Below are 17141 nucleotides of genomic sequence, written 5' to 3' on the forward strand. Positions count from 1 at the left end.
GTCATTGGTCACATGATAAATCGGAAGTAAGAAAATATATCCCATCACTCCTTGCAATATTTTTGTTTACATTTTGAGGTAAAGTTTTTTATACTTTTCATTTAAAATGGATAATATTCAAATAATATCATTGTTATTCGTTCAAAATATTGAAAATGCTTTGAGCGACATAAATGATGCTGGGAAAAGGCGTATTAAAAGGATGTTAAACATCCTGTGCAGATCAGCAGTTTCATCCTTAAGTTTAGCATTTCCGCACAGGAGAATGTGGAAACAAATACGGCATTCAGAATGGTTTGAAAAGACAGTTCTCCAACATTATGATGATAGTAGATGGAAAGAAACTTTTAGAATAAACAGGTATGTTTGGATATTTTATTTGTATAAATTATATTATTTAATATATATTTATTTAACTCCTATAATCTGAATGTAACTCGTGCTTTTCTGATCAATCAACAAAAAAGAATGTAATTTCGCCAAAAATTAAAATAACAATTGTTAACATACTTAATATATGCAGGACATTTAAGTAATTTTTTTTCATCCTATTTTTATGTAATAGTGTATATTTTAATTTAAAAGTTCAAAGAATGGCTTAAATATTTAAACATAAATTATTGATTCGGATAGAAAATGATGTGTTTTTCAAACCCATTACCCTTATTTTGTATGAAAATATTGGCACATTCGCCCCTTAAAATTCTGCTATACCCTGATAATTGGCAATATATTTTATGTCAAAATACACTACATGAGCTATGGGTGTCTTTTCATTTACACAAAATCATTCACTTTTAATTACTTGTTTCTCTATTCATGTTTAATGATTTTATTTTTTCTCTTTATAGGTCAACATTTACAATCATCTGTGACTTCCTTCGCCCTCATCTCCAAAAGAAGAAAGTGGTACGAGATGTTTTCTCAGTTGAAGTAAGAATAGCTGTGATGTTACTGCGACTCAGCAGCTCTTCTGAACTTCGAAATATTGCTGAGTTATTTGGAATGGCAAGGAGCACTGTGTGTGTTATTGTGCAAGAAACAACTCGAGTGGTGGTGAGTTGCTACATGGAGGAATTGAAATTTCCTGAAGGAGATGAAGTGTCCATTGCGACAGACTCCTTCTTTGGTGTCTGTGGACTACCAGGAGTGTTGGGTGCTTTAGATGGCTGTCACATTCCTATAAAAGCTCCAATTAGAAATAAAAAAGACTATTTTAACCGAAAGCAGTTTTACAGTGTTGTTTTACAAGTAGTGGTGAACCACAAGAAGAAATTTATAAATTTAAATTTTGGGTGGCCAGGATCTGTACACGATGCAAGGGTTCTGGCAAATTCTGAGCTGTTCGTGCAGTGTGAATCAGGCATCTAGACAATTATTTTTGTGAATTGCCTGGTGCTGCATCCACAATTCCCCCTTACATTGTTGCTGACCCAGCCTATCCTTTAAAACAGTGGCTGATGAAGCCATTTAGTGGTGCTTTAAATGGGCAGCAAGCTACCTTCAATAAGAGGCTTAATCGGTGCCGAGTGTATGTCGAGCATGCATTCGGCATGTTGAAAGGACGCTGGAGGTGCTTATTGAAGGCCAATGACTCCCAGCTGAAAAATTTAAAGTACCAAGTACTTGCATGTTGCACAATATCGCACAAGATATTCAAGATGAGTATCTTTACGAATGGGACGATAACTCAACATTATGTAATGACCCAACTGTTTATCCTGTGCTATACTCCAATGACAGTAAATCAAAAAGAAATCTGCTTATGTCTTGGGTACAAAATTATGGATAATTTATGTATGGTATTCCTTTGTTGAATGTTGTGCTGCTAATATTGATTTTTTTAGATAAATCTAATGTACTAAATTATTGTTTTAAAGAAATTGAATTTTCAAAATAAATCTATATTGCAAAATAAAGTCCATGTTATAAATGAATCTATTAAAAAAATACTGATAAATCATTAATTAGACAATCATCAAAAAATCAAACTAGAAAAAATAATTTTACTTTTAAATCATAATTAATTCAAGAATAATGACAAAATATATAAGGCAAAAATTTATTAACTTCATCATGATAGAAAATTTATTTTTTTATATTTTCTTTTAATAATTTTAACATTTCTGCATTTTGCTGAATAATGGTGTTGCGAAAAGTTTCTCTCTTCTCTTCGGCTTTGATCTCAAGCCTCTCTTCGAATTCCAGGACTTTGTTTGTCGTTTCCTCCATAACTTTGCGTAGAGCCTCCTCAAAGTCATTGATGCGCCGACGCTTTCGGCCCTGTTTTATTGTTTTAACCTGGTTATTGACCCTTGGTGTTAATGTACTTGGTTGAGTTAAATTTTCAAAAAAAGAATCCTCCACCAAGTCTGTTTCATCTCTGAAATTAAAAAAATAAATAAAAGCACTGTTTATCCAAACATATTAAACAACAAACAAATTGATAATTACAGGTAGCTTGACCTCAATCGGAGCTGAAAATTTTTTGGGGGGACAGGTAGTGCTGCCATTCAATATTTTTCAAGCACTATTGAGGAGAATAACACCAAAATTCATATGTAGTTTTATCTTGACCTAAATTGGGACTTATTAGATTTCGGCGGGAATTGCTGTACAAGTGTTCAATATTTTTGTTACTTTGTTATGAGAAATTTTATGGCTGCTAAAGTAGGTGTGATTTTTGCATTATAAGGTAGTGCTTTGGCAGCATTCTTCATTAAAAGGCAGATGGCCATGTGGTTGCCTTTCCTACATTTGTGTTATTTCAGGCTGTAATTTTGTATTTTCAATTACTTCATTTTAATCACTGATAAGGAAGTTTTGTGATAGTGAGATCATTCTAGGTTTTCCTTTCTCACAGAAAAACAATATCCTATGAAAATCTTCAATTATTTTTCTGATTGAAACATTTCTAACAATTTTCTTTAATGTTATTTAAATAAAATAACTATTATGATTGTGTAAAATTATAATTATTTAAAATAACTAAAAATTAATATTCAATTATTTACTAGTAATATGATGGATTATAGTACAATTTTGAACTCTAAATTTGAATAATTTTTTCATATTTTAATCATATACCTAGTTTTATTTAATACTGTGATTAAAAAAGAAAAAAAAATACAACTCATTTATACTTACATTGGTTCATAATCAATCTCCTGTGAATGAATTTTTTCGGCCTCATCTGGTTGGTTTGTTCAGATGTATTTATTTCATCTTCATCGTTCAGAATTACAGAATGTAAATGTCCATCCATGTCTGGTTCATCATCATTTAGAGTATTGTCAGAAACTAAAAATTTAATTTAGAATAAGAAATCAAACAGTAATAATACACGAATGACATTAAAAAAAGGTAAACTTGTGTGAAAAATTGTAACGTTTAGATATATACTTAAACTATATGTATATTGTTGATGTTCATACAAAATTTTTTAGTATTCCAATTATTTTATTGAGTCTCAAAATCTTTCATTTTTATATTATTAACTGCTATAAGCTATTTATAATATAGACCAGGGCTGTCCAACAGGCAGCCTGCCAACCTATATTGTGCTCCCTGCAAGCTTCTTATTCAGCATATTTCTTTTTTCGAAATTTTAGGGTATCAAGAAGCATCCGGGTCAACCATTCTTGGTCAAGCCGATGTTATTGATCATGAAAAAGATCATACTTATGATTTATAATATTTATTGATTGTTTTGTGTTCTTAAGATATTTAAATTAAACAAAACTAATTTTAAACAAAAAAATTTATTTAAAAAGATTTTTTTTGGTTAAATTTAAGTAAAAAAATATGCAAAGATGCTCATAAATACTTTGTTTTATAAGTGACTTTTTTGTATATTAATTCACATTAATTTTGCCCACTTTGGTGTTTCGTGATTGAAGAAAAGTTAACATAAGCAGAAAATTATTGATTATGAAAAATATAATGCATATATTTTTTAATATTTAATGTTCTTTTTTATAAATAAAAAATAAAAAATTTTTTTTCCAGAAAAGTGTGTTTTTTTTTTCTATAAAAGTAATTTTTTTTTATGAAATATATTTGCTTGCTGTAATATATTTAAACAACCTAAAGATTAATATTTTACTTTTAAAAAAGTCATCGATTAATACATAACATGTTATAAACTAACTTTATACATACTACTTACATAATAAATAATTTAACTTTTAATTTTTATTGTATAAGAGGTTATAGTTAAACTTTCTCAAACTGCGGCCCGCCAGGTGATCAGTGACCGGATTTCTGGCCCGCCGGCTCTTTGCAGTTGGACAGCTCTGATATAGACCAATACGGTATAATTCTTTTTTTTTTTTTTGTAATGTTTTCTTCTTGTAGTGATGTTAACGTTCATAATTAATGAGTAGGAATTTTTTAAATTGTAAATGTTAAGTTGAAACAAATACAATTTAGATAACACTAACCCGAGAAAAATAAAACTAGCTCTTCAAATTAGTTAGACACATTTATCATTCAATGAAAGATACAGCTCAAAAGATACATTTCTCATAAAAAAAGAGCTTTTTTTTCTCTATTCACAGTAACAAAGTGATAGTTTATTTAGGTTTGATGTTTAAAATATTACACCTTACTTATAATTCCATTTGTGACCCTATAATGAAATAAGTTTCGAATGAATAAATTAGTGCTTTTAGTAAAATCATTGTAATCCCGATAATTTTTAAATGTAATTTGAATAGCATATCGGTTGTGACATTGTCTGTAATTTATTTACAAAAATATTTCACAAGAGCATAAAAAGTAGAATGAAAATAGTATACAACTTACTTGGTTTTCTGAATCCAATATCACAGGTTATCACTGGATTTATATTATCTCTGTCTCCTAGAATTCTATTTAGCTGTTCATAGTGCTGGAACCTGAATTTAGATATTGCTCCCGCACCACTTTTTCTAGTTGAATCTACCACTTCTTTGTATTTTTTTTTATGGTTTTCAATTTATTTTTTATTTGATCGGTAGATCTGTGAATGTTTGATTGCGACAACTCGATAGCAATATTTTTATAAGTCTCGTTGTCGCGGACCGTACCATCAAATTTTTTTTTCTATCATATACACTTCATATATGCTTAGTAAGACTTTTGTTTCAAGATCGTTCCAACGATCAGCTGGCTTCTTTTCTTTTTTTTCCGCCATTATTTGAAACAAATTAAAATATTTTCACGTTCCGAGTTCCAAAACAAAACACATGGGCCCAGAACGTAAACAATCACGTGACTCGCAATGCATCTCGGGAAAGTGAGGTGAGCTTACCCTGCATATTTCCATCTCCTACTAGGATACCCTTCTTTCAGTCCTTCAATTTTTCCCTGCGTAGGGGAAGAAGGGTAGAAAATGACGAAAATTCCAGCTTTTACCCCGCATTTTTGTGCATGTAAACGGGGCTTATGTTATTGTCCTTGAAAAAACTTACTGCAGAAGCCACAGGAGAGAATACTTATAAATTATTAGATACTGAATTGGAACGTAATGGAAAAACTGTGTATCATTTTGTTGTGATAATGTGATAATGCGTCTGTTATGACAGGAAAGTTTAAAGGTGTCTTGAAGTTTTTAAAAGAGAAAAATTCTGAAATGTTTCTGGGTGGTTGCACTTGCCGCTTAATTCATTTGCAGCTCAACATTCTGCTAGAGAATTAAAGTTCCCACAGGCCTTCCAAATGGTCCACAATTTTCCCAAAAGTCCGCAAAAAAAAATTACCACCGCAAAAGTCCGCAGTCATCGAATAGAACCGCATTTTACTCATTTCTTTCAACAAAAAAAAATTCACCTTAATCAGAAATAATTTATATTTTACTGGTGTAGTAGTTCTACAATCACGTGTTCCGTCTCTCATGACATCGCTCACCTATGACGTCATGTAAAAGATCGATCATTTTCAAATCAATGGGAGCTGTAAGCTGTGCACATTTTAGCTAAGTAATGAGCTCAAAGTTTAGGATACACCAACAGATAGCGTCTTCCCCAAAACTAGCACATGCTGAATTTCAACAATTTTGACTTTGTGTTTTCTGCAAAATGCTTTGTTTTTTAGGAAATAATTTGTTTTAAGAATATAACCATTTTCTAGTTAAAATTGATTAGAATATTCAAAACGTAAATATTTCAAGTCATGGGGAAATGCAAATTTTTAAAACAATGGCTTGGTATGAAGGATTCTAATGGACACATTGTTTCTGATTGGGGCATCCAGTGTGAAAATAATTTGATTTGTCTGGTATGTAACATGATGCCTGTAAATATTGATAAAGGTTTCTATGCTATTAAAAGGCATTCTGAATCGGAAAAACATAAGTCAAATTTTGCAGCTAAGAAAAACTCCAACCAGCTTTCATTATCTTGTCATACTTCATCATTAAGTATGCTGAGCATTAAGGATCAAGCTTATAAAGCTGAAATAATTTGGTGCTTGAAAATGATCTCTTCTAATTTCCCACTTTCTACCTGCAAAGACGTAGATAAAGTGTTTAATTGTATGTTTCCTTCCTCAACTATGGAACACTTTTCACTGAATCCAACTAAAGCAACATACCTTATCACTGATGCGTTAACTCCTTATTTCAGAAATGAATTTTTGAGTGAGATAAAAAATTCCTTTTTTACTTTACAGTTCGACGAAACTACAAACAATGCTAATTTTAAAGAGCTGCATACTAGAGTTCGTTTTTGGTCTGAAAAAAATAAAAAAGTTTTCTCTCATCACTTGGAGACAGTTTTCTTAGGCCATGCAAAAGCAGAAAATGTCATGAAGCATCTTAAATCTGCCATAGATAATGCAGGTTTGAATTTTTCAAATTTGTTAATGCTTTCCTGTGATGGACCTAATGTTAACAAAGCCATATTTAATCTAATGAATGAAGAAATAAAATCAATTAGAGGAGTTGGGTTGCTAAATATGGGATTTTGCAACATACACATGCTACATAATGCATTTATAAAAGGTTTAAATGTTTTTGGGTGTAACTCTTCTGATTTAGCTATTGCATTGTTTCACTATTTTGATGGATGGCCTGCCAGAAAAGAAGATTTTCGAACTGTTTTGGTTGAAAAAAAGCTTAAAGACCTTTGCTTTATCAAACATTCAATTTCGAGATGGCTTACTTTAGAACCAGCCGTTATTAGAATTTTGGAACTTTGGGATGGAATTGTCCACTACTTTTTGAAATTTATACCTCTCAGAGAAAGAAAGTTAGATTCTGCAAGCTATAAAAAAATTGTTTCTCTTTTAAAACTGCCACTTATTAAAGCAGAGTTAAATTTTGTCTGTGCTAGTTCTGCAATCCTGACCAAATATACTAGATTTTTTCAAAATGAAGGACCTTTAGTGCAAGAACTTTATGATTGCATAAAAGAACTGCTGTTTAAAATTGCTGGCAGAGTTTGCAAACCAGAAACTTTGACATATCTTAAAAAAAGCACGTGTGTATTAGGTGATATATTTGATCAAGACAGTTTGTTGCCTTCAAAGGATATTGTGTTAGAAAAAAACATACTTGACTGTCTTATTCAGTGCAGTGATGTAGAGAAAAGAAATTTCATGCTGAATGTTCAAAAACATTTTGTTACAGTTGGGTGTTATATTTTGAAAAAAGGACCTCTTAAGAATGAATTATTATCTATATTGTCATGTATTAAACCTGGTAATATTAAAAAAGCAAACAGTTTGAAAAAGATTCAAGAAATTGCATCCTTGCTACCATTTCCTTCAAAGATGGGAGATGTAATAGATGAATGGAAACTTCTACAGTTAGAAGTTACTGAAGAAAAACCAATTGAAAAGTTTTGGAGTGACATATTTGAAATTCAAGGCTTAAATGGTAGTGTTAAATATATGAATCTTAAAAATATTATTACAGCAGTATTGACACTTGCTCATGGAAGTGCAGATGTTGAAAGAGCTTTTTCCAAATCTGGTAGAATATTATCAGAAGAGAGAGCGTCTATGTCTTCTAGAACGCTGAATGCACATTTGACTGTAGCTGATGCTTTAAAAGCATATAATAATAAGCCTGAAATGGTTCCAATCTCAGAAAAGTTGTTATGTTTAGCACGTGTTGCTTACAAAAGCTATAATCTTTATCTAGAATTAGAGAAAGAAAAGAAGGAAAAAGATAGAATCGAAAAAGAAAAAAAGATAGAAGAGCTTAAAGAAGCTGAAGAAAAAGAGAGCATGCTTAAAAAGTCTAAAATGGATATTTCCATTTTAGAAGACAAATTAAAAACTGCAAAGAAAGAAGTCAAGGATTCCACAACAACTATTGATACATTACTTGAAGAAGCAAACAAAAAATTAAAAAAAGCCTTAATGTCCAACAATATTGCTGAAGCAAAAGTAGCGCAGGCAATGATAGATGGAGTTCTAGTCACAAAAGAAGACTGCAAATCAAAGGAAAAAACAATTAAAACGTTAGATAGACAGTTGCATAAAAGAAAAGATTCTGTGATAACAAGTTTTCTTTCAAAGAAGCCTAGACAATAACTTCATATCTTCAATAAATTTATAATCTTTCAAAGAATATTACGGTATATATATGTGTGTGTGTAATTTCATCAAGTTTAATGATCATGAATTTTGTTCTTATCTTATCATATTTGTATATTACTAAAAAGAAAAAAAAATACTTAAAAATAAAAATACGTTAACTACTTACTTGAGACATACTTAGTAGTATTTTATCTGACATACTTGCTGAAAAAATATTTTTTATAATAATTAAAAAATGAATGAGTGCATTTTATTTTTAATGTTTTAGATTAGTATAAGGATTATAAAAAATGTATATTTGTTCAATGTAGATCAACTCTGCTTTTATAAACTTTGGACCCCATTTCAAGAAATGGGTCCCCATTTCCACAAAAATGGTACCCATTTTTCCCCCTAAAAGTGTTGAGAGCCCTGTTCCCATTTGAAGTCTTCCCAGTAGATGTCTATTATTATTTAAATAAAAGCTACAAAAGACAAGATTCCTTAAAGTTATGCCCACAACTTTGTGAAGTAGAACTTCGCGAAATATGGATGAATGTCACAACAAGGTGGATATCTTTAGAAAAAATTGTAAATAGAATCCTTGAGCAGTGGGGAAGCTTTAAAAATGTGTTTTTTCTTTTAAAGAAGATAATGAGTCTGATGCTTTGTTGCGAATAAAAAAATGCATGGAAAATACTCTGACTCAATTATACTTGCTTTTTTTTTTACAGAGTGCTTTACCACTATTTATTAAAACTAATGTCTTAAATGCAAACGAAGGCCCCTCTTATTCACAAACTGCAAAGAGAACTAGTGTCCTTGTACTCAGAATGTTTTATATAGATATATTAAACCTTCCTCCATTCAAAGTTCTATTAATATTTTTGAAGTTGATATTTCACTTCGAAAGAAACAGAAATCTAATGGCTACAAAACTAAACAGTATTTAATGGACACTGAATTATCAGACTCAGACAAAAAGGACTTTTTTACTGGTATTCGTGCATTTTATGTTAAGGCATGTACTTATATGTTGAAAAAGTTTCCACTTCAGGATTTGACACTAAAAAATGATACGGTTGCCGACGTTAGTCTTAGAAAAGAAGTAAAATTTGATTCTTTGGTATGTTCAGTAGTTTTTTTACTGAAGAAGATATCTGCAAATGTGAAACTGAGTTTGCCTCTTTTCAAATAGATGAGCCAAATGATGAAATACTACTTAGTGAAAGGGGAGGCACTGTTTGGTGCAAGATTAAGACTTTAAAGGATTGATTATAATCAAGCCTATAAATATACCATTCTGCCAAAAAATAATGTTGCGTATTCTTCTTTTGCCACACAGCAATGCTGCTTGTGAGAGAATTTTCAGCACAATAAAAAAAAATCAAAATGAATTTAGGTCTAACTTAAGTGTTAATACTCTCGAATCTTTAATGATTCAAAAATGTAAATATTTTAATTATGACCCACAATGTTACAAGCAGCAGTTTTCTGAGGAAGAATTAAAGCTAAAAAATCAACTTATTCTTCTTTAAAAACTTGAGCTTTCTTCTGTTAATTTTGACTTTAACTTTTTTTTCTGTACTTATCTTTGAAATACCACACCATTTTTATAGTGTTCTGGATTTCATTGTGTCCTGTATCTAGCCTTCTATCTGCACAAACTGTCAATTCCAAAATAAATACCGCATTCCATCAAACTCAAAAGTTGGCCAAAGAGTTTTGTCATGTGTTCAGCTCGGCTAGGAAATTTAAAACAGAACTTATCAATGTAAGAGTATTTTGTATGAATAAGTTGTTAAAAGTTTTCATTATAATGTACACAAATACATTCATGAAGATTTTATTACATTAAGAATCGGTTCAGCCAAATAAATTTTTAAATTTAATATTACTGATAAATCTTATTCAAAGAAAAAAAAAGTGTAATCCAGCTAAGCTTAAATACATAAGAAAGTGTAAGGATCTTTTTTAACACTTAATAAAATTGGAGTAAAGAAGGAAAATTTAAATGTAAATAGAAAAGGAATTTTGCAGTTACTTGAACACAGCAGACCAGAAAGTATAAAAAAAACTATAAATCATTTAGTTATACTAATAGTAATGTAAATTTAATGTAATTAATAAATTATACTAATAATACAAATTTAGATTACACAAACATTAAATTGCCCTTCAGAAAGAAAGAAAAAATTACACCGTATAAAACTTTTACACATACTTTTACCTTAAAATCAATATATTTTCTTTCTAAATACACAGGCCTGAAGAAATTGAATTTTTTGAAAAATACAAGAGAAATTATTGTTGATTTATATGTTATTTGATGTGCTGATTTCGAAAATGACCTTCATTCCCGATTACATCAGGATTTTTTATAAAATCGATATTAATGTTTTTACTAAAATCCTATTTGGAAAGGAATTTTCCCAAACAATTTTGCATGTACTATCCGGTAACTGCTCTCTTCATTCATTTTGATCTATGTAGAATTTAATCTTGTGAAAGAAAATAGATTTTTGATGGGTTAAAATGAATAAAAAATACTGTTACCGGACAGCACCAATCACCTCTGGTCGAGAGAAAAACAATAAGTTCCTTGTGTTCAAACTTTTTACATCAGCTTTTAGAAGAAAATCACCAACATACTATTTTAATTTGTTTTTATTGAGATAACTTACGTAAAATTGACGATTAACCAAGAATAACAAATATTATGTATGTGCATATGAAAGTTTGAAACAAAAATCAAAACAAACAAAAAACAAGAGAAAAGTTTCTATTTAAGTACATACTCGTTTTCCTCTGAACCATATTTTTGATTATCTTCTTTTATGCTTAATCTCAGGTTTATCCCGAGCTATCATCCAACAGTAGTGAGCGAGCATGTTCTTGTCCCATCTTTCGCTCCATATCTCTGATTTCGTGATGGAACCTTTTTCCCTTGTTCTTCGCTGACTGCTCCTAAATTTTCGGGGAGAAAGTCCACATGTGAGTGAAGGAAATGCATTTTTCCACTCACGGAGCAACCCAACGTTTTAAATTTGTCCAGCATTTTCATTACAATTTCCTTATAATCAGGATCCTTGTAATTACCCAGAAGTTTACTGACTACATCTTTGAAACCAACCCAAGCTTCTTTTTCCGTTTCTGTCATGTTAGTCTCAAATTCTTTATCCTTCATGAGTTTGCGGATATCTGGACCAACAAATATTCCTTCTTTCAACTTAGTTTGGGATAAACCTGGAAACTTTTTGCACAGGTATTTGAAACAATTGCCATCTTTTGGAACAGCCTTGACAAACTGCTTCATTACACCTAATGTTATCAATAAAATTGAGACACCCAAGCTGGAACGAGCAGGTTCCGAGATCATTCAAGACCGTCCTCCAATACATCCTCTTATCATTTGCATTATGCTTGCAATGAATTTTTTTGTCTTTCCACCATATGATGCGATACTGTTTTATCCCTGGAACATTTGATTCCCAAGGCTTGCACTCTATAATTTTCTTCCTTATTTCCTCCTTGGCTGAAAAAAATAATTTTGTACTTTTCACAAGAGTTGATTGAATAACGAGTCCCCTCTGAGCCATCATTTTTTGCCTGACAAGACGTTTCACATTTCCACCTACACCATCAACTACACCTTTTCCATGTGCAAAATATTTCCAGTCTTTTTTATACTTTTCAGTAAACAAATGAAGTAACTTGACCATGTACTTATTTTCAAATTCAGATGACGGTTCATCACTCCATATGACTTCTTTTTCAGGGATATTTTCAAGAGTATCATTTGCAAAAACTTCATTGTACAGCAACTGAATACATAAAAATATGGTATCTTTGTCTTTACTAGTTGTGTCAGAGCAAATTATGTATGTTTTACACTCATTTTGACAGAATACTGCTGCTGTGAATAGTAGAACAGTAGCTCTGCTCTAAAGGGCACTTCGAACTTCATTTTGGTACTCGCATGAAAAAGACATAGCAAAATTTACTTGCATTATTCTCGTTTTTTGATTACTCTTGTCTTTTTCAAACTCTGCATGTTGGATACTTTTGATGTGCACATGCTTCATCATTGTTGGAAGATTATGCAGTGCTCCAATGCAGGTTTCTGTTGTTGTAAGCTGGATCTTATTATTACTTTTCTCCCATTCTTTCCAAATCACAGTTTCGGCTGGATTGGAAGGCTTGGACAATAGTTAACCATTTTGACATATAGCACATTCATTTTTCCAGAATTTAGAATCCAGGTTTATAATGCATAGGCAGTTTTCCCAAAATGTATTAGAGTTCTTATACCTCTTAAGGAATTTAGTTTCAGTGTAAGATTTTCATGAATTTTACATTTGCATTGTTCTGATGGTGCATTTTTCATAAGAAGGACATTTTTTTGGTCTTAGGCTGCAAAATTTTGAGAAGCATATATTGAATGTAGGATTTTCCTCTTTAAATATAGAGTAAGCTTCTCTTAAAAACATTTTCAAATAATGCTTTTGATGGACTTTCTTTTATCTTCCTTCCCAAACACAGATGCTATCTATCTTTCATTCCTGGCCAGGTATATATAATGTCAGGTCTAAAGAAAAAATTTAACTTCAGAATAATCTATACTGCTTTGTTTTGATTTTTCCATCTCTTTATCTGATGTCATTCCTACTCGTTTCGTCAATCCAGCAATAATAGCAGCTCTCTTTCGTGGTGATTTAGGCAGTGCTTTCATTGTTTTTATTACATCTAAAGCAACAGCATTGTTTTTTACCTTTTTCTTAGCTCGCTGAATCCGTTTCCAGTCACGTTCATATTTTCGCAATTCCAGCTTTTCAATTTCATTTATTTGTTTATTTTTTTGAAGCCTTAAATTGCGAATTCTTTCATTTTCTTCAGCCAGGAAATTTTGATTTTCTACTTTCTTCCGTTCCCTCATCTTTTTCATCCTTTCTGCACTTGAATGTTTCTTCTTTAAATGCAGTTCATTCATTATTAACCTGCAGTGTAATAAACAAATTGAGTTACACAAAATAATCTACTATGAAAATGGAATAAGTTACTCTTATAAATTTGAAAACACTTTTTTAAGTGATATTTGGAATTAAGTTAAGCAATCAAAGAAATTATTTCTGTTATATTTATTCAATATTATAAACTTTTATCTGATATTCATGCATTCTAATACTTTTAAAGTATAACTAATAATCTGATAATGATTAATTATCAAACTAATTTGAGTTGCACAGAATATGAATCTAAAGACAATTAAAAGTGATATTTTGCATTAAATTCAATGTTTAAAATATCTATATATACAGTTAGTCAAAAAAGTCTGCGTACATTGACAAAAGTAATATCAAACTCGAATTTAAAGGGCGAAAAAAACGGTTTTTCAAAATTTTATTATTTTAAATCCTTAACGTCAGTTAATAGCTTTAAAATTATTTGACTAAAATATTTTCATGCCCAATAATTTATGCACACTAATTTTTAAAAGATAATTGGACAAAAATCAAGGGCAATAAAGTTTGCATACAAGCCAGAAGGGGCGTAGAATTTCTTATCTTAAACTTCAAACTTGAGAATGCAAATCAGATAACACTTTTAAGGTCATTGAGCTTCAAATCTATTTTCGAGTTAATGGGAAGTTGCTAGTGCTATTTTCTTTGACGAAAATGTCACTTAATAAGGAAATTCCTTTAGCTACAAGACAGTTAATTATAAAATTGAGAGATGAAGGTAAAACTCTTCGCTATATGGGTAAAATAGTTAGGAGGCCTCATTCTAGTGTGCAGAGAGTTATTCAGAACTACCTTAACACTGAAAATCTTGCTGTAAAACCAAGAAGTGGAAGACCTAAGAAGCTTACTCAGAGAGAAGAAAGAAAAATTCTTTTGCGAATTAAACAAAATCCTAAACTTTCTGCTGTAAGTATAACAAAAGATATTTTTTTAACAAGCAATAAGGAAATTTCCCCTGAAACTGTAAGAAAAGTACTGCGAAAGGCAAATTATCACGGACGCAAATCTAGGTCTAAGCCATACATTTCTAAGACGAATCGAATGAAAAGAATTGCTTTAGCAAAAACTTATTTGAACTCCTCGGCAGACTATTGACCCAAGACAAAAAATCAAGATGGTTTTCCATTGATGGACCAACTTAAATATGATGGTAACCAACTTGAATTCCCAACAAAAACCATCATACAGCTTGATGTGACCATCAAACTTTCCCAACATCCCAAGGTAGGAATTGGCCGCTTTTCAAGTTGGACCAACATAGCATTCCCATCATGGCATGATGGATTTTTATAATGGGCCAACATAGCATTCCCATCATAGTGCAATGGTTTTTTATGTTGGGCCAACATAGCATACCCATCATGGCATGATGGATTTACATAATGGGCCAACATAGCATTTCTATCATGACATGATGGGTTTTTATAATGGGACAGCATAGCATTCCCATCAAGGCTTGATGGATTTTTATAATGGGCCAACATAGCATTCCCATCATAGTATGCTGGATTTTCATAATGGGCCAACATAGCATGCCCATCATAGTATAATGGATTTACATAATGGGCCAACATAGCATTTCTATCATGACATGATGGATTTTTATAATGGGCCAACATAGCATTCTCATCATAGTGCAATGGTTTTTTTATGTTTGGCCAACATAACATACCCATTATAGTATGCTGGATGTTTATACTGGGCCCACATAGCATGCCCATCATAGTATAATGGATTTTTAGAGGAACATAAAAAAACCTAATAACAAAAATAGGTGTACACTTGTTTATTGAAATTTACTACTCTCTTGGTGATATTTTATAATGATCTTAGTCGGCAAACATATTAAACAACATAAATTATCTAATTTTTTAAGTTACATACAATTTAAATCTCAGTGAGAGGAATTACATTGTTTGTTTTTTTTAAATTTTTGCTTAATATTATCATAATTTTTTCTAAAAAAGCAATAATTGCATATATTAAGGACCTTTAGATTTCTTTAAAAGCCTCATTCTAAAAAGCCTCATTTAAATAAATTTAAAATAGGGTGCATAGCCAAATTTTTCAACAAAAATCACAAGCACTCAAAAAATATTTGTAAGCACTTCGAAAAATATTATATTTAGGCAGGGTTGGCAAGTTTTTGACAGTTGATCGTATAATCCGGTTTTATTTACAATGACGAAGACGAGTGCGCGTCACAAACGATGAAATTAACAAGAGAAATGAAATTTTCTATAGCTAATACAGAAAAAAAAAAGTGACAATGTTCAGTTGGTCTCCGTAATCAGCAAAAGTTCGTGAGATTTTTCGATTACATTACAGAGAGCAGAAAATGAAGTCTGAAATTGAGAATCTCTTGCAAAATGCAGCAGGGTTTCACACGAGAATCAAAAATCCTTACCTCTGAATCCACTTCAGTATACGCAAGTGCGGACCCGCAAGTATTTCATCAAACATGTAAAACAAATGGTGTTTTCATACACTACACAGACCGGCGGTACGCCAAATAGATAGGGGTTGAATTAATTGTGAAAACGTTGAGTAGGACAATGTCTTTTTGCATAATTTGTGGCGAAAATCAACATGGTGAAGAAAAATATCACATTTCGGAAAAGGGAAAATTAAGCACTTTTTGAAAACACCCAATGTAAAAAGGACATTTAAGAGCTTTTAAAAAACAAAATCGAAAATAAGCACCTTTAAGCATTTTTTAAAAACGCTACGCAGCCTGTAAAATAATCTGTACAATTTCCATACCTAACAGCTGCTAGGTTCAGAAAAAGGTGCTTATTGGCAAATTAGCATTAAGATGAAAAATATGTTACCTAAAAGTTTAAGATTCCTCCGTCTCTTTTTACGGAATAATTAAGAAATCATAAAGTAGAATAGAATACCTACATTTTAAACGCAGATGTTAAATCAATTTACAAAACACAATTTATTTTTTGCAATAAATCGACAAGAAAAAAAAAATTCAAAATAATTTATTAACAAAATAATTTATAAAGTTTTTTCAATACGTTTAGGTTTATTAAAGTCGCATATCTTTTCTGACAGAAATCTGCTTCTTTCAATAAGGCTCATGGATTTTGATTCCATGTATAGTCTCATTTGAGCTGTAATAAAAATAAAACAAAATTAGTATTTAAAATTTATTATGTATATGTCGACAAATCATTGTTTTTGTTTATTTTTTTTAATATTACACATTGGTAAATGTATTAAATAGTGCAAAGTGCAAAGCTATATATATATATGTGTGTGCATGGATACATGAATGCACACACACCACCGTCAGCAAGTCTGAACTAAAATAAAGTTTTTGATAATTCATAATAATTTAGTCAACAGCTTTAACATTCTATCTGCTATAGACAAAAACAATAGTTTGTACGAATTGAATTTGCAGCCTGTTTCTAAAGAATCAATATTTACAGTAATCTCAAAATGTTTCTAAACATTAGCTAAATTTCATAATTAAAGGAGAAAATATGCTTTTTTTTTACTATATTTTCACTTTGTCTTATGGACCTACTTTTATCTCCTTTACTTGTAATAAAATATATTTTAAAATTGCAACGCTAATAGTAACTTCAAGAAGCAAATCAA

General features: G+C 30.9%; 2 protein-coding genes across 2 annotated transcripts; both read left to right on the forward strand.

Annotated features, from left to right (window-relative positions):
• On the forward strand, positions 1–2273 carry LOC122273071 (uncharacterized). Its single transcript, XM_087151320.1, has 3 exons — positions 1–360; positions 852–1151; positions 1364–2273. The coding sequence occupies exons 1-3, from the start codon at positions 107–109 to the stop codon at positions 1815–1817; spliced, it is 1008 nt and encodes a 335-aa protein (XP_087007446.1). The 5' UTR covers positions 1–106; the 3' UTR covers positions 1818–2273.
• An 11907-nt stretch (positions 2274–14180) lies between these two features.
• LOC147803451 (uncharacterized) lies at positions 14181–14621 on the forward strand. Its single transcript, XM_087151321.1, has one exon. The coding sequence runs from the start codon at positions 14181–14183 to the stop codon at positions 14619–14621; it is 441 nt and encodes a 146-aa protein (XP_087007447.1).
• Positions 14622–17141: the final 2520 nt, after the last annotated feature.

The sequence above is a fragment of the Parasteatoda tepidariorum genome, chromosome 9, assembly GCF_982258835.1.
Source record: "Parasteatoda tepidariorum strain Cologne lab strain chromosome 9, Ptep-v5.0, whole genome shotgun sequence".
Classification (NCBI taxonomy): domain Eukaryota; kingdom Metazoa; phylum Arthropoda; class Arachnida; order Araneae; family Theridiidae; genus Parasteatoda; species Parasteatoda tepidariorum.

Excerpts from the sequence above, each read along its gene's own strand:
- LOC122273071 (XM_087151320.1), top strand. The coding sequence starts at position 107 with ATGGATAATATTCAAATAATATCATTGTTATTCGTTCAAAATATTGAA. Across the intron at positions 361-851 it reads GAAACTTTTAGAATAAACAG|GTCAACATTTACAATCATCT; the intron begins GTATGTTTGGAT and ends TTCTCTTTATAG. Across the intron at positions 1,152-1,363 it reads GTCTGTGGACTACCAGGAGT|GCATCTAGACAATTATTTTT; the intron begins GTTGGGTGCTTT and ends AGTGTGAATCAG.
- LOC147803451 (XM_087151321.1), top strand. The coding sequence starts at position 14,181 with ATGTCACTTAATAAGGAAATTCCTTTAGCTACAAGACAGTTAATTATA.